Source organism: Phodopus roborovskii, unplaced genomic scaffold (genome assembly GCF_943737965.1).
Source record: "Phodopus roborovskii unplaced genomic scaffold, PHOROB, whole genome shotgun sequence".
In the NCBI taxonomy this organism is placed as follows: Eukaryota; Metazoa; Chordata; class Mammalia; order Rodentia; family Cricetidae; genus Phodopus; species Phodopus roborovskii.
The window spans coordinates 19999149-20026779 of NW_026126514.1; the positions used below are offsets into that span (position 1 = coordinate 19999149).

General features: G+C 43.6%; 1 protein-coding gene across 3 annotated transcripts in view; it reads left to right on the forward strand.

The window, feature by feature from the left end:
* The window catches only part of Daam1 (dishevelled associated activator of morphogenesis 1), a 163175-nt gene that overhangs the window by 112120 nt on the left and 23424 nt on the right, over nucleotides 1-27631 (forward strand). For 2 of the 3 annotated variants that reach the window (XM_051195970.1, XM_051195969.1), the window contains exons 5-17: nucleotides 5644-5738; nucleotides 6346-6679; nucleotides 7441-7551; nucleotides 7666-7769; nucleotides 9069-9135; nucleotides 9378-9495; nucleotides 9804-9942; nucleotides 10180-10238; nucleotides 14178-14365; nucleotides 14864-15163; nucleotides 15468-15575; nucleotides 22028-22057; nucleotides 23103-23209. In XM_051195970.1, coding sequence (XP_051051927.1) covers nucleotides 5644-5738; nucleotides 6346-6679; nucleotides 7441-7551; nucleotides 7666-7769; nucleotides 9069-9135; nucleotides 9378-9495; nucleotides 9804-9942; nucleotides 10180-10238; nucleotides 14178-14365; nucleotides 14864-15163; nucleotides 15468-15575; nucleotides 22028-22057; nucleotides 23103-23209 — 1760 coding nt within the window. The remainder of the gene's footprint in view (nucleotides 1-5643; nucleotides 5739-6345; nucleotides 6680-7440; nucleotides 7552-7665; nucleotides 7770-9068; nucleotides 9136-9377; nucleotides 9496-9803; nucleotides 9943-10179; nucleotides 10239-14177; nucleotides 14366-14863; nucleotides 15164-15467; nucleotides 15576-22027; nucleotides 22058-23102; nucleotides 23210-27631) is intronic. The other variant, XM_051195971.1, reaches the window with a different exon arrangement.

Consider the following 27631-nt stretch of genomic DNA (forward strand, 5'->3'; position numbering starts at 1 on the left):
AAACAACAGATAAGAGAAGAAGAAAACCATCAAATCCCATTCCATATACTGAGATGAGGAAAGGGTGACCTCAGCCTTTATGTGGATATGTGGATAATGGAATGGGAGATTTCTAATGAGCATCAGGGTTTTTTCTGTGCATCCATCCAAGCAATAATAGTTTGGAGCCATTTATTATTTCTTGCATGTAGAGATTGTATATGAATTTTTGTTCCTGACTATTAGTAAGAAAGAAGTGCCAGGCATATTGTCTCCGGGCATAATTAAGTTGGCATTGTTGATGTCTAACAAGAGAAATGCTTAGTTAATGAATTCCCTGCCCTGAATGGAGAAGTACTAAGTATTGTGGATTTTTTCTTTCCTTACATGTTGAGAAGTTATATTAATTTGTCCTCTGGTGACTTTTTTTCCTGCCTTGTCTAGGCTTATCCTTTGATATTCTAGGATATGGCCCTTCTTCAAATTCCCCACTCCCTCCTGCCCCTGGATAGCTCTTTGCAGCTTTCTTGTGTGATTTACACTTTAACTGTTTGGTTCCTAACCCACAGTCTTCCACAGGATATCACAAGGCCATTAGATTATGTGACTTGACTGTCCTTTATGTGTCAGACACCTGACAAAGTATTGAAATGTTTTTTTCTTCAGGCCTGAGCCATTATCTTACTAGGGCCAAAGATAAAGAGCATTAACTGTCCATGGGTCAGCCAGGTCTTAAAACCCTGGCACCCTTAAAGAAGCAAGGAGCCCAGTAACAACAGAGAACCTGCTGAGTTTTGTCTCTCACCATCCTGGTTGCCACTAGTCCTTGCATAGTTCTGGCTGACATCTGTGCTAGAGACTTCCCCACAACACACAGCAGGAACCCTGAGACATTGTCACCTGGGACAGGGGTGGTTCAGAGTTCCTCCAAATCCTTCACTGTCCCAGGAACAGGATTCTGTCTGTCTGCTTAGGCAGATGTCAGATGAAGAGGCGTTTGTCCACATTGTCATCATCTGTCATTGCGACATCAGTGGCAGCTACTACTACTGAATGTACCTCACATGACAGGCAGTGCTGTGTAAGTCCTGACCCTCATGGTGTAGTACCAGTGCTATTCATAGACAGCGTCTGAGTCTGGATGGAAGTTACCTTGCCCAAGGTCATCAAGTGAAGAAGTGATCATCTAATTAGGAATTCAAACCATCTGGCTAAGCCCAACGATACCTTGCAATATCTTACTCTTGGTTTTGAAGTCTCACATGTGGCACATGAAAGCGACAGAACACTGTAGGCACTGTACACAAGGTAGACACTGTAGGCACTGTACACACTGTAGACACTGTAGACACTGTACACACTGTAGACACTGTACACACTGTAGACACTGTAGGCACTGTAGACACTGTAGACACTGTAGACACTGTGGACACTGTAGACACTGTACACACTGTAGACACTGTACACACTGTAGACACTGTAGGCACTGTACACACTGTAGACACTGTACACACTGTACACACTGTAGACACTGTACACACTGTAGACACTGTAGACACTGTAGATACTGTACACACTGTAGACACTGTACACACTGTACACACTGTACACACTGTAGACACTGTACACACTGTAGACACTGTAGACACTGTACACACTTTAGACACTTTAGACACTGTACACACTATAGGCACTGTAGACACTGTACACACTGTACACACTGTAGGCACTGTACACACTGTACACACTGTACACACTGTAGGCACTGTACACACTGTAGACACTGTAGACACTGTACACACTGTACACACTGTAGACACTGTAGACACTGTACACACTGTACACACTGTACACACTGTACACACTGTAGACACTGTACACACTGTACACACTGTACACACTGTACACACTGTACACACTGTACACACTGTACACACTGTACACACTGTAGACACTGTACACACTGTACACACTGTAGACACTGTAGACACTGTAGGCACTGTAGACACTGTAGACACTGTACACACTGTACACACTGTACACACTGTAGACACTGTAGACACTGTAGACACTGTAGACACTGTAGACACTGTACATACTGTAGACACTGTACACACTGTAGACACTTTAGACACTGTACACACTGTAGACACTGTACACACTGTACACACTGTAGACACTGTAGGCACTGTAGACACTGTACACACTGTAGACACTGTAGACACTGTAGACACTGTACACACTGTAGACACTGTAGGCACTGTAGGCACTGTACACACTGTACACACTGTAGACACTGTACGCACTGTGTAGGCACTATACACACTGTACACACTGTAGGCACTATACACACTGTATGCACTGTGTAGGCACTATACACACTGTAGACACTGTGGACATTATACACACTGTAGACACGGTGGGCTGCTCTGGAAAAGGAAAGGCTTCTGCCTCCTTTAATGCCTCTAGAGTCTGATGAAACAGTCCAGGTTAAGAACAGCCACACTTGCTATGAAACCAGCTCTTGTGGAACAAAGAAGTGAAGTTACTTAATGTAAGTTTCATACCAAAAATGCTTTGTTCTTTCAAGGACCCCCAAGTTATCTGTTGACTTTTAAAGTAAAAAAAAAAAAAAAAAAGTTTCAAGATAGGATCCAAAGCAATTCAAAGAACCCTGTCTTGAAAAACAAAAACAAAAACAAAACAAACAAACAAACAAAAAAGGACAAAAGAAAATAGAAGTCAAAGAAAAGTTTGATGTATGAGAATAGCCTAATAGGCTTTTGGACTGGAGCTCTTGGGGGAAGATTTGAGATTTCATTCATTTTGCCCAGTTCACACCAAGGAAATGCTTCAGAGCAGAGTGGTTCTGGTCCAGGACACCGTGTCTCACTGTGTCTCAGCAGCTTTCCCCAGAAGGTCCTTGCCAGTGTGTTTTGCTGGATCTTGTGTAAGCAGATGCTTAGGGCTATCATAAGGCCTACCCTATGTGTGCACCAGTGTGTAGTACTTGTGTGGCTTGGAGATTAACTCTAGAAATGCAGGCTTATCTTCCTTACAAAGAAAACTCCTAAAGCCTAAACACTTGAGGTTTTCTATAAAAAAGAGTAGCATTAGGGTAGCAGGTTGATTTCTGCCACACAAATGCAACCTCAGATCCAAATCTGATAGTTTCACATTAAGAAATGATCATGGTCCTTCTGCTCTAGGGGAGCCCTTCTTGCATTAGGAAAATTTTCTTTAGCACTTTGTGAACCCCCCAGCTCTAAGAAAGACAGACATCTGCCATATCTCTATGCTCAGAAGCCTTCTCCAGGATTGCTAAAGTGCTAAGTATACAGGCCTTTACCTGGTGGTAGTAACCCACTGTAAATGTGTAGTTTTTGTTCAGGATGCTCTTACGAAATTCATCTCTGTAAGAAGGAGTGATACTCCTTGTCAAGGTGTGATTGTGAGCCTCAGACACAGCAGAGGAGTTCAGCTGCCACTGGAGACTGGATGTCCATCACTGGGTTTATACTGACTTCCACAGGATGGGTCTCATGGCGATTTGGAGGAATTCATTGCCTATTTCTGTGTATACTTCTTCATCTACTCTCCTTTGGTGACAGCTGTTGAAACATATCACCAGCAAAAAGACAGCTTTAGCAGAACAACCACAACTTTAAAAAAAAGGAAAGAAAGAAAAGAAGCCCTTCTTTCCCCCCCCCCCCGCAGCTGCCATACTTGACACTGGTTATTTATTATAGACCTTAAACTTCTTTCTCATCAAAAGGTCAAATTGTGTTTTAATTAACATTTAGTTACTTCATGTTGGTGCTGTTGACTTAAAAAACAATAATAAAGGCTCCCATGATGCTTTGCAAACCTGAGTTAAAAAGAAATACTAGATCATTGAGACTAGTGGATGAGTGTCAGGCTTTTCTCTGTCTGTGGAGTCACCTCACTATCCCCCATGCCACCTTTTATCAGAGTTGTAACAGATTAGTCCAAGGAGACAAGAATATGCATGCAGAGTAGGCAAAGGAAAGGGCTAGTAACTCCGTGGGTGAAGGCTTCTGGGCTGGACATGGGGTAAGAGGTGAGGGCATGGCACAGCTAGGTGATGATGGATGAAAAGATGTTAAACCTTGTGGACATTGTGCCTTTATATCACCGGAGGACTCAGGAGATGGTGCTTTAGCTTCTTTCCCAGTTGCTAGGATAAATTCTCTGAGAAAAGCAACTTAACAGAAAGTGTATTTATTGTTGCTCACAATCCAAGGTTTTGAGCCATCATGGTAGAGAAAGCAAGGCAGCAGGATTCGGAGCACCTGGTCACACAACATCCACAGTCAGGAGCAGAGAGCAGTGACTGCCAGTCCTCAGCATTTGCCCTCTCCATTTACAGTCCAGGGTAGCCTGCCCAGGGGACCATCCCACTCAACATTAGAATAGGTCTTCTAACATCGATTAATATAGTCAAGATAATCCCCCAAAGTAGGCATGCCTGTAAGCTCATCTCCCAGGGGATTATAGATTCTGTCACATTTAACACTGCTATCACAGACACACAACATATCACATTTGACATCCAGATACAATGAAAGAGACTGTGGCAGGCGGGGCTGGAGAGCTGGCTCAGAGGTAAAGAGCACTGGCTGCTCTTCCAGAGGACCCAGCCTTGATTCCTGGTACCCACATGGTAGTTCGCAACCATCTGTAACTCCAGTTCTGAGGGATCAAGTGCCTTCTCCTGGCTTTCTCAGGTATTGCACACACATGGCATACATACATGCAGGTAAAACAGCCATTCACATAAAATGAGAATAATAACTTTTTTACAGAAGAGAGAATATGGTGGAGTGTTGTAGAGCAGAACACTCAGTAGATATTCTCCCCTAGTTTCACGACACCTGCCACACACATGCATACACACAGTACCACACTCATACAAACAATATGTAAATAAATAACTAATGTCACTGAGATCTGCTTACTTAGAGCCCTGCTCCTGTGTTATCAGCTTTGCCTGGAAATATTTGAAGGAATATTGCATCTCAGGCTTCCTCAGACCTGCTAAGACAGTCAGCTGGAGAAGCACTGCAGCTCTCTGCAGAGTGTGTGTGTGTGTGTGTGTGTGTGTGTGTGTGTGTGTGTGCGCGTGCGCGCGCATGAGAGAGAGACGCCTTTCCTGTCTTTGTCCCCCACAACCCCCCTGTCATTTATTCTGAGAGTAGAGACCATCTTAGTATCAGATTCAATTTAAATGTTACTTTAAAAAAAAATGACATAAAGAAATCCCTTTCATCTTGATACCAATTTCAAGTAATTCTAGTGATCACATGGGAAAGTGGCTGTGTGTGTCACCTGACCCTGTGATGCTTTTACCTTTAGTTGCCAGAAAGTTGCACCCAGCTATAGGCCCAGTTTCTTGTCTCTGTCAAGTACAAATGGTGACATCTGCATCAGGGCATGTGATACAATAATTGTACAAACATTTGTGCAACTTAACCTCTTCTAAAATGTTCAAACACTTTATTAAAATGTCCTTTATAGTTTTGAAAGTCTAACTTGTAATACAGATAAGGCTCTGCATAGTTCTTCGTGGTATTCTATGTTTTTTCTGGTACTAAATCTTAACCGTAGATGCACTGAAGTTTCTGGTACGTTTTTCTTCTGTAGAGGAAATCTCTGCTGGCTCTAGAGAAGGAAGAGGAGGAAGAGAGGAGTAAAACCATCGAGAGCCTAAAGACAGCACTGAGGACAAAACCCATGAGGTGCTTTCCCTGGGTAGCACAGCCGCCCTCTCCTTCCCCGTCCTGCCTCTCCTTCCCTCTCTCCCTCCTGCGTGCGCAATGCTTAACCATCCAGGGACTCTTGCATTTAAAAGCATGTAACTGAACCACGGGTAGCTACTTTGATCTCTGAACCTTTGGTAAGTGCTTTCCTTCTTTTAACAGAAAGGCGGCCGGTGACTAGGACAGATAACATTTGGAAAAGAAAAGGAAGGGAGAGAGGAGGTAGAAGGAGTGAAAGAATGCTAGAACATAAGTATGGCAAGGCCGTCTTTATTGCTCTGAGGAGTGTCAGTGCAGCCATTTGAGGGTGTAGTAGGGCAGCTAGTTCCTCAGTGTTAAACAGTGTCGCCATATGACCCAAAGCTGTCCTCTAGGTATACAGACAAGTGACCCTTTTCACAGTCTGGGTAGACCGACTAACCATTGGGTCTGGCTGTGGAAGAGGCAAAGAATTACAAAGGCCTCATTAATGTCAGCCTTTAGGTTCTTCAGGAAGTAAGTCTACTTCCTTTCTCCCTGGGCTTTTCTATTAAAGATGGTTGCAGAAGCACAAAGGAACAGATCTAATCACTTTTCTTCCTGACAGGTTTGTCACCAGATTCATCGATTTGGATGGCCTGTCATGTATTCTCAACTTTCTGAAGACTATGGACTACGAGACCTCTGAGTCTCGGATACATACCTCCCTCATTGGCTGTATAAAGGCACTAATGAACAACTCTCAAGGCCGGGCTCATGTCCTGGCTCACTCAGAGAGTATTAATGTCATTGCTCAGAGTCTGAGCACAGAGAACATTAAAACAAAGGTGGCCGTGCTGGAAATCCTGGGCGCTGTGTGCCTGGTTCCTGGGGGTCACAAGAAAGTTCTGCAGGCTATGCTGCACTACCAGAAGTATGCCAGTGAGAGAACCCGCTTCCAGGTAGGTGCTCCACCGTGCTCTACACTAACGGGGCCTTTTCTGGCCCTGAAGGGGTTGCCTGATAGTTCCGTCCAGCACTCACACTTTGTCTTCAAACATTCCCTTTCTCTTAGGTTCAAGAAAATAGAATATGATTTCTCTGTTGATCATTCCAGGGTGTACGATACACTGAACTCAAAACTATGACCCTGGGCCACAGTACATGTTACTCTTGAGGGCCCAGAGTCGGGCTTCAGCACCATCCGTAATCCCAGTTCCAGGAGCCCTGATGACTTCTGACCTCTTTGGGCACTGAGCACACACATGGTGTACATATCCTTACATGCAGGGAGAACACTCACACATAAAATAAAAACAAATACCTTTAATAAAGTAAATTTGAAAACAAAAATACTGTGACTGCACGATATGTGTTACATAGCATGCATCTTTTGAATCTACTGACTGGAATGTTCCCTGAAAACTTTACAGGTTACTATTCTTTATTTAGGTTAAAAATTAATAACAAGACTATGCCATTATATTTTTACTCCAAAGCAGAAAGTAAGTAGAGACAGGGAGGCAAAGTTTCCTGTGTCTTATACACAGGTGCTGTGACCACACCCGGAAAAGAGTTCATAGGAGCCTTTCTGTGAATCAGTGTAACTCTAAGGGAGATTTAAAAAATTAACCTCCAAGCATTAAAAAGTAATTATTAAAATGAGCATAGGTGGGGTTGGTAATGATTAAGACCCTACTTTTTCTATTTGTATAATTGACAGACATTAATTAATGACTTGGACAAAAGCACTGGGCGTTATCGGGATGAAGTGAGTCTCAAGACTGCCATCATGTCCTTCATCAATGCAGTGCTAAGCCAAGGAGCCGGAGTGGTAAGAACTCTGTCCTGCAGTTTTACACAGATAGCATTAAAGAATGCTTTTCCAGTGTGGTGACGATAGAGTTGAAAAACTATAAATTTGTATTGTGCCCCCTTTTATTTTCAGGAGAGCTTGGACTTCAGACTCCATCTTCGCTATGAATTTCTGATGTTAGGAATTCAACCTGTTATAGATAAATTAAGGGAACATGAAAATTCAACATTAGACAGGTAAGTCATACTGTTACAGGTTGAGAGGGTCCATGCCAGGTGAAGGGCTAGTCCATAGGCTGCTTCCAGCCTGCCAGTCACATCAGGAGCCTACACAGCCTGTCACTTCAGATTATTATGTTCTTTTGGTGAAACTTTGTCAGTGCAGGAAACAGCATGGCCCAAATCTGTCCTGCCATAGTCTTGCCTCCTCTGTGTTCTGCTAAAGTTACTCTTTCTGAACTTTCCTATTTCTACTACCTATTAAAGTGATAATAATGGCGATGGCAGCTGGACTCCAGTTGTATCATAAGACCTGCCTCCGAGACCTGTGTCACTTAGTAACTTTAATAGGCATTCTGTGAGTGCCAGCTTGCAGCCACTTTCACTTGTTACCATGTCTAAGGCATCCCCACCAGTTTGCGATTCTTGCTGCTGCTGCTGCTGCTGTCTTCCTCATTCACATACCCAGCATGCTCTTTGCCTTGACGATGATGCATGGAGGTGTCCAGACACACTTGCCTGGGACCCTTGTACTTAGTGTCTCTTTGGCTCTGAACACCTTTCACAGATGCTCTGACCACTTGTTCCCTTTCTCTGCAGAGCAACCTCTTCAACTATTGAACAGTTCTATTCCCTTCTGGGTGTTTTCTATCCCCCTTACCTCATGCACTGCATGGTTCCTGAACTGTAGAACACAGAGTAGGAGGTTAATCAAAATGCACACTAATGAAGAATGGCACGGATATTTCTTTTCTGATCTTTAACTCAGTAGCAAGTCAAGTGTGTGCTAATGAACTTGTTTTTCCAAGAAAGAGTCAGCAAATGGAATCTTTTAGATTTGATAAGCACTTACTCATTTTATGATTACCTATGATGTGCTATGCATCCTAGGTCCCCCCCCCTTTTTTTAATATTCTTACTATGATCTTATTTAACTCAGATATGGTTTTTTGTTTGTTTCTTTAGAAGGAACATGGTTAAGCAAAGGCATATCTTTTGGAAATAGCACTAAAAATCAGGAAGGGTCTTTTTAATTTTTCTATGCCAGCCTGAGTGTCAATCCCAAGACCTTACATGTGATGCCAGTTATCCACTACTGTTCTGCATCCCTTGACTTTGCTTTCTGAGCCTGGCACTCACTACACAGCCCAGGCTGGGCTTGAGCTTAGACTGCTCCTGTATCCATCTCCTGAGTGATGGAGCTACATCAATACAGCACCACAGAGTTCCTAGGCCTACACTTGAATATCCTGAGTCCTTTGAGCTTGTTTTCGTAGATGCTCCAGTTTTACTAATTTTTGATCAATTACCTTTCAGGCATTTAGACTTTTTTGAAATGCTCCGAAATGAAGATGAACTAGAATTTGCCAAAAGATTTGAACTGGTATGTACTCTTATAATTATTCTGATGTGAATTGTCAAATCATAGTATTTGCTTCTTGAGATGCATGCTCTATGTTGCTCTGGGCCTGTGCAGCCTGTGAGCAAAGTCCTGCTCCCTGTCCTGCTCCCTGTGTGGCAGGGCCCACTTGTGTATATATATATATATGCATGGCATGCACTCTTCTGTCAGGGGGAATGATGAAATTTGATGTCTCATTCAGATTTGTTTTTCCTCTAAAATAGGTTCACATAGACACAAAAAGTGCAACTCAGATGTTTGAGCTGACAAGGAAGCGGCTGACGCACAGTGAAGCCTACCCTCACTTCATGTCCATTCTGCACCATTGCCTCCAGATGCCTTGTGAGTGCTGTGACTGTGCACGCCATGGGCAGTGGGGACAGCACCCAAGGGTTCTGTCTTCTCGACAGTGCTAACTAGATTGGGTGCACACCAGGGACCCGCCCGAAGCCTCTGTTTGTTTCCTCCCAGATCAGGGACAGTTATGAAATCCTCAAAATGAAATGATCTTCAATTTACTTTGATTTCAAAATAAGTGCATGTCTTACAACACATGCAGAGGGGTATGGGGAGCGCCTCTTGGTTAGATCCATGGCCCGAAGGGTGCCCACTGTTAAAAACTACTCATCCTAGTTTCTTTTCTGTTTTAGACAAGAGAAGTGGTAACACAGTTCAGTACTGGCTGCTACTAGACAGAATCATACAGCAAATAGTTATCCAGAATGACAAAGGCCAGGACCCTGACTCCACACCTTTGGAAAACTTCAATATTAAGAACGTCGTAAGAATGTAAGACTCTTCCCATCTTGTTGTCTGTGAGATTGTGGTGCCAGTGCTCTGAGATACTCATGTTGTCCTGTATCAGACTGGCAGCTGAGACAGATGAAATGTTACAGATACACACATCTGGGTTTCACTGCGGGGTGGAGTCTACGCAGTATGCTATTTGTGCTCCCAAGGAGAACGCATTTGGCAACGGACATGTTTTGTTCTTTGTAACAAGTATTTCCTTTAACTATTCTGCAGGTTGGTTAATGAAAATGAAGTTAAGCAGTGGAAAGAACAGGCAGAGAAAATGCGAAAAGGTAAATGGCAAGGCCTGGCAGGTGTGGCTCTGCTTAAGTGTCCTGGGTTTTGGGGAACTGGGTTCATGTTCACTTCTGCACATCAAGTAGCCTTTCTTTTTCACATCTTGGAGCATTTTGGATTAACTTTTTAAACCCCAACCATTTAGCTGTTTCCCAGGTACTTCATCCTTATGTTTTATTATTCTGTAAGTATTTTAGAAAAGATTATAACATTTGCTGTTCATAAGTCATTAATTGAAAACAAAGAAAGTGTGGGGGTTTTTTGTTTTGTTTTGTGTTTGTTTGTTTTAAGGGACCCTACATTGAGTCAGTGGGCAAAGGTACTTGCTACCAAGCCTGACAGCCTGAGTTTGATCCCCAGGGGCCACGTAGTGGAAGGAAAGAATTGACTCTCACCTTTAACCTACACACATGCCCCCTGTACACACGTGTGTGCGCACGCATACGTGCATACACATACACACACACACAGTTTTTTAAATTAACTAGTTCAAGATTTCTATGAAAACTCCTGAGCACACCAGCCCCTGCCCGCAGCTGCACTTCCCTTACAGCATTTTGGGTTTGCAAGCAGCAGCCTAGGATTTCTTCAGACTCTTAGGACAAAAGCACAGGCTACTTGGTGTGGGCAGTTCTAGTCTCTCCTTGGCTCTAATGTGGCACCCATCATAGAAAGAGAAATCGTGTGGAAAATCAATAACCTCTGTAGAGATACATTAGGAACGTTAGCAGGCCAACCGCTAGTGGTATTGGAATCTGCCTTTGATGCTGTCCCTCAGCCTCTGATAGGAGAGATATTTGTGTTCCTCCTGGTGCCAGCCACTCCCAGAAGCATACAGCTTCCCTCCCTCCTTAGCAAATTCAAGTCACCTTTGGGAACGCAGTCACACTCCCCCACACTTCACCACACTGAAAGAGGGAGTCTCCTCCACTTGCCAAAGCCATTCAGTCACAGCTAAGAAAATACAGCCCTGTTCACCCAGCACCCAGTGTTCTGGAAAATGTCAAGAGCTGCCCGAGCACTCCCTCTTCTCACACCACGTTTCCTCAGAGCCACCAGAGGGAGTGAGAAAGGCCAACAGCAAGGGCTGCTGGTGCTGCTGTTTACCCACATTGCTCTCAAATTGTCTTTATAATACATTCCAGAACCCACTATGGGTGGAAAGGAGAGAGTAAGCTAAGGAGAGCATAGTTCCTCTTCTAGTTAGTTGGCTTCAGCTGCCAACCTGACACGCCCAGTGTTACCTGAGACAATCTCAGTTTGGGGTTGCCTTGATCAGACTGGCCTGTGGACATGTCTTTGAGGCATTTTCTTTGTTGTAGATTGATGTAAGAGGGCCCAGCCCACTGTGGGCCTTGCCATCCCTAGGCAGGTAGGCCTGAGCTGTATAAGAAAAGTAACTCGGGGGGATGGGAGGATGGGGCAGGGAGGGAACTAGGATTGGTATGTAAAATAAGATTGTTTTTAATTTAAATAAAAATTAATTAGAAGGAAGGAGGAAGGAAGGAAGGAGGGAAGGAAGGAAGGAGGGAAGGAAGGAAGGAAGGAAGGAAGGAAGGAAGGAAGGAAGGAAGGAGGGAGGGAAGGAAGGAAGGAAGGAAGGTAGCTGACTGTGAGCCTGAGAGCAAGCCAGTAAGCAGTGATTTGTGGTTTCCCGTTCAAGCTCCTGGCAAGTTCCTGTTCTGACTTCCCTCAGTGGTTGATTATGACCTGGAAGTATAAGATAAACCACACCCTTTCCTCCTCCATAGGGTGCTTTTCGTTGTGCTGTTTATCAAAGCTACCAAAAGCAGATGAGTGCAGTCAAGTGGGTAGATGCTTAAGAACGGACTCTAGAGTGTGTAGGTGTGAGTTTACAATCAAGAGCACTTGAGACATGAGATTTTGCATTGTCCAGCCATGTATTCAGTGGGCACCTGAGTGTCTCTGGTGTGTTGAACTGTGCTGGCTTCGCAGTGGGCGTCTGAACTCCAGCCTCCTTCCTGTGAGCAGTGACATCTTCTCCCCCCCCCCCCCATGAGCCCCACTTCACAGGTTGTTGTGAAGATTAACTTTAAAAGAAATGGAAAGTTGGCATGGTGTTGGGCACTTACTAATAACACAGCAAATGCTAGAAACCGTTGCAGGGTTCAGTGGTAAGGGCATAGGAGGACATATCCAAGGTCGGTGGGGACAATGCGGGGTAAGTGAAGTTGACGTATGACAAAAGAGAGGAGAAATTGTGTATAAAATTTGTTCTCCTCTGAAAGCTTCAGCTAGCAAAGTTAGACTGAATTGTTGACAATTTCAAAGGAGGCCATAGGAAGCTGTTTGGACCTAAGAGCGGACAGTATTTGAGGGAGGAGCCTATGGAGCACAGGACTCTGACATGAGTCATAAATACTCCATGAATGGAGAGTAAATGATCTCAGTTTGGGAGACAGTTTTCAGGCTGGCACTTCCTAAATGTGTTATCACCTCAGGACCATCAAGGAGCCTGTTCTAACCTATTTCCTAAGCCCTGTCCCCACCTACTGTGTACACTGCTTGCAGAGGGCCGTGGACAGTGATCTTGAAATGTTAAGACCTCTCACTGAATCTGAGACACAGCCAGATTTGTCAAAGGCTAATGATGAAAGAGGGGAAGGAACATTCCTAATCTCTTAATTATCAGTGCTGAATGAAGTGGGGATAGGAGAAGGAAAATGGAACACAGTAAGGCATCAGTGGAGTGGTAAATGTGACTGAAGGCTTTTTGGTTTTGTTTCGTTTTGCTTTGCTTTGCTTTGTTTTGTTTTGTTTGGAAGCTGACAAAACTCAAGGATTTTAATGTCTCACACCTTCCTGCGGATTTCAATTTGGAGAGCCATAGAGGAGGGGCGATCAGAAAGAGACCTTAAGAGTTTAAATGTGTTACCAAATTCAGAAGTGGCCAGCTGTGTAAAGTTCAGCCCCAGTGGGCTGTGTCCCCAGTGTGTTTATTATAAAAAGAAGAGGCATTGAGGGCAAGTATTTGAAATTAGAAACCTGCAGCCTAAATAAACGTCATCATGTCTCTTTTCTGAAGCCCATCATTCCCATCAACAAGCTTATATTCATTGGCAAAAACGAACATTATTATGCTGAACTAGATCCCCATGTGCCGTGACACCACACCTGTGGAAGTCAGATGTCCCTGTCCCGTGACACCATACCTGGGGATGTCAGTAACCATAGCCTTTTTGTCCTCTCAGTCCTGTGGTTCCCATTCCTAATCAACACTGCCATCCTTAAGTTACCGAACACAGACACAATAGCATTTGCTTCTATTAGTTTTAATAATTAGTTGCCAGAAGCACATAGTACTTCAGCTAGCCTTCCCAGGGAGCAGGAAGACGTGACTCAGCTTATGAGTGCACGCTAGCTAGCGCTGCCAGCAGCTCTCTGTTACAGCACAGAATCCTTCTCCTGCTAGTGGGACATAAGCCAACTAACTTCATTCACCAGTGCTGGGCTTCTCCATGACCCACTTCTAATTTGTGAGAAGGACCCTTCTTTTAATAATCAATTTCCCTAGTGTAGCTGTTAGGCCACCTCCGTGTAAGGACTCAGAATTAAGATACCATTCTCTATGAGAATTTGCTAAGACTCTTCCCCCCACCCCCACTCCCCCATTTTTAGAACCATGGCTTTAGGGTGTCTTTGGTCTTTTCCAAAATGTAGTTACTAAATTTGTTGTATGAGGCCATTTCCCAGCGTGAGCACTGTTTAGCCCCTTGAGTTGCCCTTGCATAAGGAAGAAGACTGGTGCTCAGGACAGGCTGACCCACAATCTCTATGTCATCCTCAGCATTTCTTCCTTCCTTCCTTCCTTCCTTCCTTCCTTCCTTCCTTCCTTCCTTCCTTCCTTCCTTTTTCTTTTTAACACAAATGCTTCCTGCCTGAGGGCCATTTTCATGTCCTGTTTTCTTGTATAGAACACAATGAGCTACAACAGAAGCTGGAGAAGAAAGAGAGAGAATGTGATGCCAAGACCCAAGAGAAGGAAGAAATGATGCAGACCTTGAATAAGATGAAAGAGAAGCTCGAAAAGGAGACGACAGAGCACAAGCAAGTCAAGCAGCAGGTGGCAGATCTCACAGCACAGCTGCATGAGCTCAACAGGGTGAGGACTGAGACCCGAGACCTGGCCTCTTGTCCACAAAGCCATCGAGACCCTCTTTCCTCCTGGGCCTGCTGCCCTGAAGTAGACACTTCTGATGTAGGAACAAGCTCTGAAATGTTTCACAGTTGATCTCAGTAGTGGACTTGAACCACCAACATCCCATGGCGGCTTAGGCAGCAGAAGTAGCTTGGAGTTGAGTTTTGACCACTAATCTTGTCCTAAGCACAAAGGAACTCAACATTAGCTACGTAGATAAGGGATGCCATGAAAACCAAACTGTAGGATGGTGCAAGTGACAGAGATAAAGGCTCTGCAAAAAGCACTTTTGTGTCACAAGACATGAGGGTCCAGGAGAGTCCATTTGACTTAGCCAAACTTGAACCTTCATTCTGAGAAATGTAGGTGCTCTGTTACATGTTCCTTAGGTGAAATTGGATTCTTAGAGTCATCTAATGAGTTTTCTCCTTTCATTGATTCTTCCTGATCTTCTCTTTCCAGAGAGCGGTCTGTGCTTCGGTTCCAGGAGGACCCTCACCTGGAGCCCCAGGGGGACCCTTTCCTTCTTCTGGACTAGGATCTCTTCTCCCTCCCCCACCACCCCCACTTTTCTCAGGTGGAGCACTTCCTCCCCCACCACCTCCCCTCCCTCCTGGGGGTCCTCCTCCTCCCCCAGGACCTCCTCCCTTAGGAGGAATCCTGCCTCCTCCTGGTGCTCCAGTGAGTCTGACGCTCAAGAAGAAAAACATTCCCCAGCCCACCAATGCTCTGAAATCCTTCAACTGGTCTAAGCTGCCTGAGGTAAGACACCCATTCCCATTTTCCCATTAATGTATCAGTGGGTGGCACCTGCAGCTCAGTGTCCTCACAGAGGGGGAAATGTCTCTACTGCTGGATAGCCTGACCATCTGGTGTGGACTCAGGATTCTCCCCAGCTCCTGTGTTAGTTGGTAATGTCTCTGAAATAATCACACATGGTTTCAAACCAGCTCACTGAAGCATCCTATAGAATTTAATTTTGGAATAGTAGTACTTTTTTAAGAAAAACAACTTGTTTTTTCTGTATGACTGTCAATCATGGACCTTGTTAACTTGATGTTTCTAGAACAAATTGGAAGGAACAGTATGGACTGAAATCGATGATACCAAAGTGTTCAAAATCCTAGACCTTGAAGACCTAGAAAGAACTTTCTCTGCTTACCAAAGACAGCAGGTAACATGTGCCTTCCAGATGCCCCAAAATACTGGGTCCTTATGCATGACCCCTGGTCCACCTGCTGGAGTCATGATGCATGAGCACGTTAGTGCTCATGATGTTTGGTCTCCTTGATGTGTTCCTGCACAGCGGCATAACTACATGTCCGTGTATGCGTTCAGTGGCTAGTCAGTGCATATGAACCACTTGAAGGCATGTGGACTCTTTGTGGAGACGCTTCCTACCGTGGTACATGTCCAAAGTCCTCTTTCTGTCTTGTCTATGCTTATCCAAATTGAATGTGGGAAAAATAGTGTCACCCTATGATATTTGTTTCTGAAACCATTCTGGGCTGTCTGAGTTCAAAGAAATATCAAATGTTTAATATCAGAATCAAAATGGTCTCTTTACAAGTATGGAATTTTGTAAAAACTATAATTTGGCAGCTAAATAGAATCTACAGAGGACTCTCAACCAAATGTCACGAACATTATAGGTTCACTAGCAGGGTTACATAAGCTGAGCAAGTGTGAAAATGTCAATGATACCAACAAAGCCAGAAAAGCTACTACTAACATTTCCATGATGGTAGCAAGAACATGTGGCGTGGTACCCACTGCCTGCGCACACTGATAAGGCACACTACCTACAGGTAGGTAGCCCCCTTGTATTTGCCTTGGTCACATCTATGTAGACTCTCCTGTTGCTCTAGAGAGCTTCCTCCAAAGATATAAAGTGTAGGCCAAAAGTTAGGACATGGTAGCTACATACAGAGAGTTCAGGCGAACAAAGAAAAGGTGTGGCAAAATCAGTCAGGAGTCCTGGAGAAGGGGAAATTGAGCCCAGGAATATGGAGAGAGAGATTCCTAAGGCAGACTGAAGGAGAGGACCAGTGAACAGTGCACACTGCATTCACACGGGCAAACACAAGTGCTGGGCTTCTGCACAGGGGTTTCCTGAGGGCTGCCCTGGCAGCCTGACTCCTGCATGAATCATGAGCAGGGTGGGGCATCCTTAAGCAAACAGAAGGCTTCCTGGTCTGCTTTCTTGGCTCAGTCCCTCAGAAATACTGTCTCAAAACAGAAGTGCTAGGCACCAAGGAGATGGACAGAGGCTAGAGAAAAGCTGAGCCGCGATCTCTTTTCAAGATGGTTTCTGATGTGTCTATCTTGGGAGGACAGGGTATGATTCACTAGGGGACTTTGCTGGAAGAGGGGCCAAGCAAGTGTCTGTGCAGGGCCTCTTATGCTGGTTCAGTAGAGTGGGAAAGAAAGTGAGGTGCCTCCCATGGTGTTATGGAGCCTAAAGCCGAAGCCCTCAGCCAGCCCCTTCGTAAGTGAGAAGGTGCCATGCTCAGTGCTGATGCACCAAGTAAGGGGAGGTAAAGGGTTGTTCAGAGGCAAACAGTACACCTTATGTTTCAAAGAACAAGCAAAGATGTGTTCAGAGCCCTTGTCCTGTGGCTTTTCTGCCCATAGTTGTCTTGTCCCTGATTGGTTGCTGTGTGCCTCTTCTCTCTCCACTGCCTTAGGAAGGAGGCCCCTGCATCTTGGCATAAAATTTTAGCAAGATCCTGACTAATTCAAGTAACCCTCTGATCTGGCTACAAGTCCCATTTCTTTTGCCCTTCATGCTGTCTGAGGTGAAGGTATGGAACCTCAGGAAAGCAGATGAGATGGAGGGGAGCAGCAGGTAGTCCACACTGTGCCATGCAAGTCTGAGCATGTGGGTTGAATGTGTGAGGAAGGCAGGTGGTTGAAAGACCCAAGTTTACAAGCCTCGTAATTAACTGGCTTTCAGCAGAAAGTACAGAAGGATGCTGCCAAAATGCTCTGGGACAAATACGTGGACAGTTTTCAAGAGTTCTGGGAGGCACAATCCCAGAAAGCTCTGCAGCTGAGTAACTATCTCCTAGCAACCATCACTGTTTAAGTAGTCAATGGTCATCTCTGACAGGATGGAGCAGCACGTTTCGGTTCTTCTTAACATGGGTAGACTGGTGAGGGGCATCACCGTATCCAGCAGTACTTCCCGAAGAAAAATTTCAACAACACCCGCTCCACTTGAGTATTTTAAATATTCCCTTCTGCTATAAAAATAGAAGATAAATCATCACTATATTTTTCACACGAGGGCAACTTGAGCCATTTCACTGCATTTACATTGTTGAGAGTCAGAAAATGAAAAGCTACAAGCATTTTGATTGTAATGTGTATTTCAGAGTAAATGAGGTAGAGCGCCAGTCCCTTGACAATTCCCTCATCCCAGAATGGCAGCATCAAAAACCTGTGCATGCTCAGTCTAGGCATGGCAACACATTGTGTGATTATCACCACATTTAAACTGCTCTTATTTTTAGTGCCAAGTGAATACTGAGAACCCATCATTTTCCTTGGCATCTCTTCCCTTGCTATAAAGCTATGAAACTGGTCAAATTCTGGACGTCAGCCATTTATTTGTGTAGATGAATTTTTCAGGCAGGTGGAGGAACACAGAAACGTAGGACCCTCAGAGCCTAATTTTGAGATAACTCAGAAGTATCAAGTTAGCATAATTTAAATAAGGAATAAACAATGTGGGAATGTTTACATGTATGTATATGTAAACGCATGCCTACATAAATATATATAAATTTGATTATATACTTCTATACATATAAAATATATCATTGATTTGAGAATTATTCTATCGTTAAAATTAAGTATTAAGTTTATCACCTTTATTTATGAACTGTGTCAAAGGATTTAAATGATGCAAATGCATTCAACATGTGCATAGGCCCACAATATATTTATAGTACAAAGCAGAGATGGGAAAACCTATAAGTAACTGTCATAGAGACCACGACGATGGTCACTATCGAAAGCTGGCTATGTTTCTGGCACTGGGTATGATATAAACAGTTCTCAATCAGGCCAACCCTAAAATTTAATGCTTAAGAAGTTCCTGTACTTATTTTCTTATTCAGTTCTCACCGCAGCTCTAGGGGTGATGCAGTATTCTCATATTACAGATACTGAAAATAGGGCTTAGTGTGTACTCGGTATCCCAACAGGTGACACACTCAGAACTAGAGTGCAGAGTTCTCGGCTCCTCTTTGTTCTCTGATCTGCGGTTTATTCATTACCACTACCAGACTAGGAAGAGTGCGTGCATTAAAGGTGTGGAGAGCCGACTATGTAAGCTTATGCCTCCCACGAAATGGGGTTTAATAGCGTGTAGCTATTCCCCTGTGCACATTCCACAAGCTCATTTGAAAGTCAATTCCTTGGATCTCAAGACCTTTTCCTCATTGGAACCACATTACACATGATCTCCAGCTCAGCCACAAGAGACTAGTTTTTAATACGTAACACTGGATGCTGTGTAATAGTTTTATTAAGATACAGTTGAATTGTCCTCACATCTGTAATGGGGAATTTTCATCCTGATACACTATCAATTCATATCTGTGCAGTTGGAGAGAGGAACAATAAGCTAAAAATACTACATTTGCCTAAAAGGAGTATTGCTCTGTAGCAGCCCACTAGCAGCTCACAGTGTCCCCCTCCTTCTTGCCCTGTGCAAGGACAGCTCTTCTTTTAGGGGCCTGTGCTCACCACATTGTGTAACATTTCAAAGCCATCATCCTTTGATTTAGGGAACAAAGGAAAGCTACTGGCCCAGGCTCCACTCTCCAACTCTACTGCTGGAGTATAATATTTTAAGTCCTTCAGGGTGTCATTTGGAATATTTGGGTGATCTATAGATTCCTTATGAAGGATCAAATAATTTTTTCTTTTTTAATTTTTTTTACAGTAAACTCAGTTTGCATCTAATTTTAACACTGAAAAACATCATGTAAAATGTTTTTGCCCCCCCCCAACAATGTGAGTTTTCTCACTTTGCTTTGACTTTGTAACACTGGAGATAGAATCTAGGGCTTCATACTCACTCAGCAAGTGCTCTACCCCTGAGCTATTGCTCCAGTCCTCATGATCCTCATTATACTTGGTCTTAGTACTTACTTAAAGACAAGAAAAACTGTGACTAGTGTTATCGGGTTTGTTTATTTGCTTATTTTTTAACTGTAGCTGGAGAGATGGTTCTGTAGGTAAAGAAACTTGCTACCAAGTCTAATGACTTAAGTTCAAACCCTGGAACCCTTTTGGTAGAAAAGGAGAACATAGTTGCATAATATCTTCTGACTCCATGCATATGTTATGATATGGGGTACCCACGCACGTGTGTAGACATATACAACACATACACAAAGATACATAAATAAATACGTTATTTTTAAGTGTAGTTTGAGGGTCTGTACCTAGTTTGCATGGTAAAAATTATCAAAGACAAGATTGTATGTAAATAGCATCTGTTTCATTTTGAAAGGATTAAGATCCATTCATGTAAGGATTATCATTATCCATGCAAGGTTGAGCCATCATTTCTTTGTGAAACCATTTATAGTAGTTTACAAGCATTGGTCCCTGAAAATGCAAATATCAACTTCTATTTATATTCCAAGATTATTTATATTGGCCTTTGATTTCTGAGGGGATAAGGTTTCAAAGAGAATCTGAACATACTTGAAGTGAACCTAGTAGTTTGATTATTTCTAGTACATGGCACCTAATGAAACCCATCTTGTTTGATTTTATTTGTAATGTGCTGATAGCTGGAGCTTCACAGAAGTGTTGTCTTAAGGCTAACAATTACCGAAACCCTTACAGGGCAATCTTCACCCTCTCTGGAAAGATAAGATGCATTGCTTAGCTTTTAGCTGCCATGCTTATTGCTGCTCATGGTTTCAAATAGGAGATCTGGGCCAGCCACTCTACCACTCAGCCAGAAGGGCAGAGCCGGGAAAGTGACTCGTCAGTTAGAAAGCTACAATAATTGTATGTTATGTTTGCTTCTAGATTGGAGCTCATAAATATGTGTTGGATACTGCATAGGAAGTTTAACTTGTATTGTCACATTTACCACTCACAATAATCATAGATGGGTAGCCTGGGTCACCATAGGGCGTAAACCCAGCCAATGACAGCTGCCTGATTCCATAGACTGTCATACCGGAAGTCAGATGTCTTCATTTCCCAACAGTGTGAATGGATTTAAGAAGCTTCATAAAAATTTCTTTTTTGAAGAGTAGACAACGAGAGCAGGACCTAATCTAAAGTAGTACTTTTCTCTTTGGTTAAGTTTGGCTTCATAGAGTTCGTTTTGCCATTGCCTTCTGCCCTTGAAATAACTTTTACTGGAAGAGTCCTAAAGAGCTTCAGAGTAGAAATTCCTAACAGGGGCAAAAGAGAACTGGGATATCAGGCAGAAGAAAGAGTTCTTGTGGTTATCAGCTTGCTTTTTAAATGCCTTTCCAGAGAAGTAGTCCTCCTAGTGTAGGCAGACCAAGGGGAGGATGCCTTCTGTTTCCCAGGAGAAGAATTATACAAAACAGTTCATCTGTATAAAATCAGTTTTGGCACCACTGCAGAGACCAGGGAGACCTTAAGGAATCTGCTGAGCAAATGCTAGTGTACACACGGTTGGCCTGAAAGCTGCAACATGTTTTGCACACCGAAGTGTTGCTCATTCCTGCCTTGCAAAAATATGCAAGCAAAGCTGCTGCTTTCGTGTAACATACCATTAGCTCCTCTTCCCCACCTCCACTCTGAGACTTTTCTAAACACTCTTGGAAGAAGCTGTTGACCTTATATGTATGAACTCCCACAGGCCACTGAAACATGCCACCCAGTAACTACGCCAGCGGCTTCTCAATTGCATGCGCTGTGCTTTTCCCCACAGCACCTGCTGCTGCGGTTTGGACCCTTGAGGGTATTAGGGTTGGTCCACTTACTTAGGATGCGCCACTTACTTTTCTAGACTCTTTCTTATGATGCAAGAAGACAGATGATTTCCACCAAAAGAAAAGCACGTTTTCTATAGCAGTGGCCATTGTTCAGTCGTACTGATTATTTAACTGCAACAAGTAAAAATTCTGTGTGGTAGCTGTGAGTATAGTTCAGTGGTAGACCATTTGCCTAATGTGTAAACGTGCCTTGGTTTTGAGCACTGTGTGTGTGTGTAAGCATGCACATACATGTGTGGGTGCATGGGCTCACGGGTGTTCATGTGTATGTGTGCACACCACGTTGAATAAATGGGAGCCTGGTGGTTGTTTTAAAGAGGACTTATTGTATTCCTAGCTTGTCCTCCTAAGCCGTTTTCTTTTCTGAATTTGATTTGCTACCACTTGAAATGGTATATGTAGCAAGTGCCATCTGTTGTCTTTCTTTATACCAAATGTCTGGTACTGTGATCTTCACTGTATCTTCAGCCAGACTGGCTCACTTGAGTTGGTGACTGCAAGACAGGAAATGTCTCCTGTTCTCTTAGCCTCCTTGACTGCTTTAACTTTCCCTGTTTGCTGCTGTGGTCTCTGAACTGCATGTATCTGATTTGCTTTTTCTATGCCTCTGCCATTGCTGTAGGAGTTCTTTGTGAACAGTAACTCCAAGCAGGTAAGTATGCTACTGTATAACCCTTACTTAACATAACTCCTTCGCCCACTGTAGGCTTGAAATCCCTCGTTATCTTGTTAGATAGTGTCTGTAATTCAATGCCTAACGATTCCTCTTTAGGATTGACTCTTCCTGGGCTGTCTAGAAGTATGCCTGAAATCTGAGCACAAGAGACCATTGGCATTTAGCCCCATGGTGCTCCATATTCATTCAAACTGCCTTTGCTTCCTAAATGGTTACACAGTTCAGAAACTTTCTGGTTTCTTTATATTTTTAAATGCCACGATGCATTTTTTGAAAGCCCCTAACCACTAATGAAGTAAGTTGGCTACTTACCAAGTTAGTCTGTATTCTTACCCTGAACTTTGTATTAAAATAATACCTCACATGTATTTTGCATCTAATTTATACCTGTTGCACCTTAGTTATGTCTGGCCATCATGAATGGATATGCAAATAAAATATACAGGTTAATTCAGGTAACTGAGCATATTTCTCCAACTGCCCCTCATTGTCCTTCTGTCAGGGTTGGGAAGTGCAAGGTCCATTTGGCCTTTGGGAGCTTCCTGTTGTACATTGCACATGAAGGTGTTTGGGGGTTTTATTTTTCAGCTTTCTTGACTGCTAAGGATTGCAAATAGTTCTAGGGTGAATGGGCCCCGTAAATGACTGGACTAGTAATGACAAGGACCTGCTGAGCTTGATTCATAGTGACAGTTCTTCCGTCTGCTGTCTATAGAGATTTGAGGAACAAAAGGACAGCATCTTCCACTGATAATTTATGCACGTTTAAAATCCTCAACTTGGAAGCACTTTGTTCTTTTGAATAATGTTTTTTTCAAATGTGGGTGGTCAACTTTGCTTATTTTCTTTGCCTTTGTTTTGATTACACCACCTTTCCAACATTGCCTCATCATCTCAGCTTGGCCCATGTGTGTATGTGAGCATTGTGTGTGTGTGTGAACAGAACATGTGCAAGAAAAGTGTGCCTCTCAAGTCTGAGTGTCCTCATTTGACTGATGGATTTCTCTTGGGTTCTTTCTAGAAAGAAACAGATGCCATTGATGACACACTGAGTTCCAAACTGAAAGTCAAAGAACTGTCCGTGATTGATGGTCGGAGAGCCCAGAATTGCAACATCCTTCTGTCGAGGTACTGAATAAACATTACTGGTAGGGCTGGCTGGCTTTTTTCCTACCTCAGAACAATGCGTTTGTTTCACTTTGTTCGCTTTGTCCTGAAGTGCAGGTCTTCCAAGCCCCTGCTACTTAAGGTGAAGTGACACCTGCTGGTGTTACTTTGCCTGGTGAGGTCTCTCAGGCTGGATGCCAACCTTGTTGTTTCCCTTCTAGAAGCCTAACAAGTGAACTGGTGTGCATTGACATTTCCTGGTTATGGAGACAGTTTAGTCCTTGAGTCGCACTGTCACAGAGTCAGGAGCTATGTTGATGCATCTCTGGTTTTCTTTCTAATGTCACCTTTTTATATTTCAACATTACTTAAGTTCATTCTCTTTCTGAGTGTTTTTATTTTATAAAGATATGTAAATCTCAAATCTCAGTTAGATGGTAACTCAGCCAATTCAGGCTTGTTCAGAAATCTTTCTGTAATATATGAATTTTAAGACCTTGGAACTTGAAATGAAAAAAGGAAATTGGGAGCCTGAATTGTGATTGCAACCTCAGAGGGTGTTGTTAGGTCATTCTGTATTTCAAGTAGCTTTTTGATATGTAGTTAGGCAAAGATAACTAATGCTGTTGAGGTGTGGGAAGGTGTGAAGGATGCTGATGTTGGGAGCTAAAAGGATGAGCTACAGACAGAGAAGAATGCTGTATGTGCATCGGGCTGGCGTGAGGTGACTCTCTTGGAGGGAGCAAAGATGAAAAATAGTCCTGCTATTTAGTTGGCCATACACTGAGACTTTGAACACAAAGACACTGCTCGGTCTCAGCACAGAAGCCTGCTTGTTGGCCATGTGTGTTTGACTTTAAGGAACAAATGTTTCCTTTAGTGGAAGAGAAATTGAGCCTTCGAGATCCCTGAATTTTAATGCAACGTGTAAGGTAACATGAGCCACCCTGTTACCATTTCATCTCTACGCTGCTGGAAGCTGGATAAATGGCTGGGCTTTGTGTTTATCCTCACTTTGGCTCCGTGCACCGTGCTTAGGTTAGATGAAGTATCTGCTCTAAGATGGCACCACTTGAAGGTCTACTTCCTCTCTTCCATAGGGTGTATAATCTACTTTCTTACCATTTCCCAAATAACATTCCTGATATGGGAAATGTTTAAAATTTATTCTATATGTTTCACTGTTTTGCCTGCATGTAGATCTGTGTACTATATGCATGCCTGGTGCCCATGGAGGTCAGAAAAGGGTGTCAGAGCCCCTTGAATGGGGATTATGGGTGGTTGTGGGTGCTGGGAAGCAAACATTGATCCTCTAGAAGAACAGCAAGTGCTCTCAACTGCTGAGCCATCTCCCCAGCCCCAAGTTGTTGTTGTTGTTGTTGTTGTTGTTGTTTTGCTTTGATCTAAGTATCTCTGCCGATATCTTGCATGTTTGCTGTCTGGAGCGCTTCCAACACAACTTGTCAGAGAGAGACATCACTCTGAATTTCTATGGCGTCAAAATGCTTAGTACAAACTGAGACCTCATTCCTCGTAGACAAAGTATTCCCCATGCTAATGCCAGCCAAGGTAATTACCCTGACTATAGATAAGCTTGCATCTCTCTCTGGCTAACTTCTCATTCCATTATTGAGGGAATTATATTGTCTGTGGTATGTAAATCCCTGATACCTCAAACGGCACAGAGCCTAAGGTAAAGTACACCCCCCCACCCCACCCCACCCCACCCCACCACCTCTGCCATGACAGTTTGCCTGGAAACTACTTAAGTTACTTAGGAAATTTCTTAGTAGATTTGTATTATGAGCACAACAAAATGGTGCGATGAGGGTAACAACACAATTTTGAGTCCCAGTCAGTGATTGCATCCTAACCAGTTTAGAACCCTCTCTCCTGAGGAGATGTCAGTGTGCATGCTTTTCTATTTGGTGATAATTGTTAAAACCCCACAGTCTCGCATGTGGCCAAGATGTTAAATTTGCTGAGGTATAAGTAAAAGAAGTTAAACTGGTTTCATTGTAATTTGTATTTTGTTTCATTCTCCTGTGAGTTAGAAGGTTTAATTCTCTCTTTTGTCGGCAATGCATCATTACATACAGAAAGTAGTTAGGGACTTAAGCAGTGAGCATGCCTGAGAGCAAGTCTGTGCTTCTTAAGACAGTGGGACTTTAGGGCTCCCACACCACTGTGCTGGGTGCATAAGGTGGAGTTATACTTTTGATAGTTATGTCCTCCGAAGGTTCGAGTGCTGAAGAGTTGGTTCCCCAGTACCCAGCTCGGAGGTGGGACTTTTAAAAGTGATCGGATTGTGAGGGCTTTGAAAATATTAGCGGATTAATCCATTGATGTATTCATAATTGGTCTACAGGGGAGTAAACTATGGAGTGGACCCTAGTTGGAGGGAGGAAGCTGCCGGGCTGCATCTTTGAAGGGCATATCTTGTCTCTGTCCCTTTCCTCTCTGTCTTGCTCCCTCCCAAACCTATCCTGACAGAAGCCTTTTGCCTAATTAGCTATACCTCTCCCAGCACGATGTTCCGCCTCACAATAGGCCCATCATGGTAGGGCTAAGAGGCCACAATTGCAACATCTGAGCCAGCCAATATGTGTCCCTCCTACCACCTTTACAACAGGTATTTGTCATAGTGAAGAAAGCAAGCTAAATGTTGCTGCCACTTCTGAAAGCTCAGGGCTGATTGGCGAAGACAAATGCTGCTGGTGAGAAGACACGTAACTCAGGGCTTGCACTGATCTCAAGGGAAGGACACAGAGAGCACAGTCATAGGAGAGGGGCTGGAACAGGGCTTACTAGACAAAGTGTGCCTCTGTGTGTGCACCAGAGACACAGGGGAGTCAGGAAGGCAGCTCTAAGCAGCTTTCGGCTAGTAAAGCAAGCCCTGCTAATAGAAGGAAAGCCGGGGAGTAGCAGTTGCAATCAGTGAAGCCTGGCAGGATAGCTAAGGTTCATGCCTTAGGCCTTTTGGGGCGCAAGTCAGCCCAGAATCAGGTCATCACCCCTGTTCTATAAAGTAGAGATTGTGGCCATCATAGTTCTGCAGTGGGCGAATAGGTTTTAGCCTCACGTGCATGAAGCCCTGTGGTCACTGCTTGGCTAATAGCCAGTTATATATCATGTTGTCTGGAACAGGGTTTGGTCCCCAGGAGGGCACTGTGTGTTTGTTTTAATGTGACTTTAAGCTTGCTTGGTTGACAGTATAAGGAAGGGATCGAATACTGGTTGCAGTGGAGACATGAGACAGGATTCTCTTTCTATTGTCCAGGTGAGACAGTCAGGGGCCAGAATTGACAGAGATGGAGAAACTTTTGATGGGAGTTGACATTTCATTTTGTGTTTAGGGACAAAAAAAAAATTAGAAATGTTCAAAGAGTATGTCAAGATTCCTTACCTTTCTACACATACAGTGTCTTTCCTTCCTGTTGGTTTCAATCTTGAAGCCTGCCACCCATCTATTCTCTTGCTGATGGGCATTTATTTCTCAGCAATCATTACACCAACATCTATGGCAGTGAGAGGCTCTGGCTTGTTCCACATGCTTTATCTTCAAATATTTGTATAGTGTTTAAATATCCTTGATAGCTTCCTTATGTGCTGCAAAACTTAGGTAAAGGAGCCTGCTACCACCTGGCTTAGAGCCCAAAGCAGGTGAGTCCTGTGTTGTGCCTGTTAAGTAGGTGTTTACAGCTTACATGTTTACAGCTTACACTTGAAGCCCTTAGGGGCAGAAGGAAGAGAAGCTGTTAAATGGGGACAGCAAGTGCCCTACCTATCACCTATGTAAGGGGAGTGGAGCAGCCACTGATGTACCTCAATAGGAAGCCATTAAGAACTTGACTCCTATCTGTTTATGTATTAAAATCTGGTTTAATTAATTTTTATTATAATACCCGCAGTGGCATAAACAGCTTCTCTACTGTGTGTATATGGGTGATGTGTAGCAGTTTAAAATTGAAATGGACCTTCCCCACCCACACCAGGAGGGGGAAAAAAAAAGAAACTCAGAGTCAGGTCTATCTTGCAAAATGACCTCTTCCCGATTTCCAGTTCCTCTCTTGACTTGGCATCCTGGGGGTCATAAACCACAAAAGGCTACTTATGAAGTAGGAGGGTCTGGCTGAGCAGAGACTGTCTAGCCTTCCATCCCTAGCTTGTTCTAATTATCTCTAAATGTTCCAATCCTCCGAGCAAAGTTTTTAAATCCCTGAGGAGAGCAAGCTGCAGTTGAACCCTGTATTGAGGTGGCTGGTTTATTTCCTGCCTTTAAAGGACAGTGCAAGTTGTCACCCTGCAGCATGCCAAGAGCACTGCCAAGCCCTAAGAGCAATGAACGGACTAGAAAAGTGAAGTCCTTAAATTACAGGGATTAAAGGCTCATTCCGTGGGTGACAGATGACACCGAGAACTATGAAGCCTGTAGAACCACAC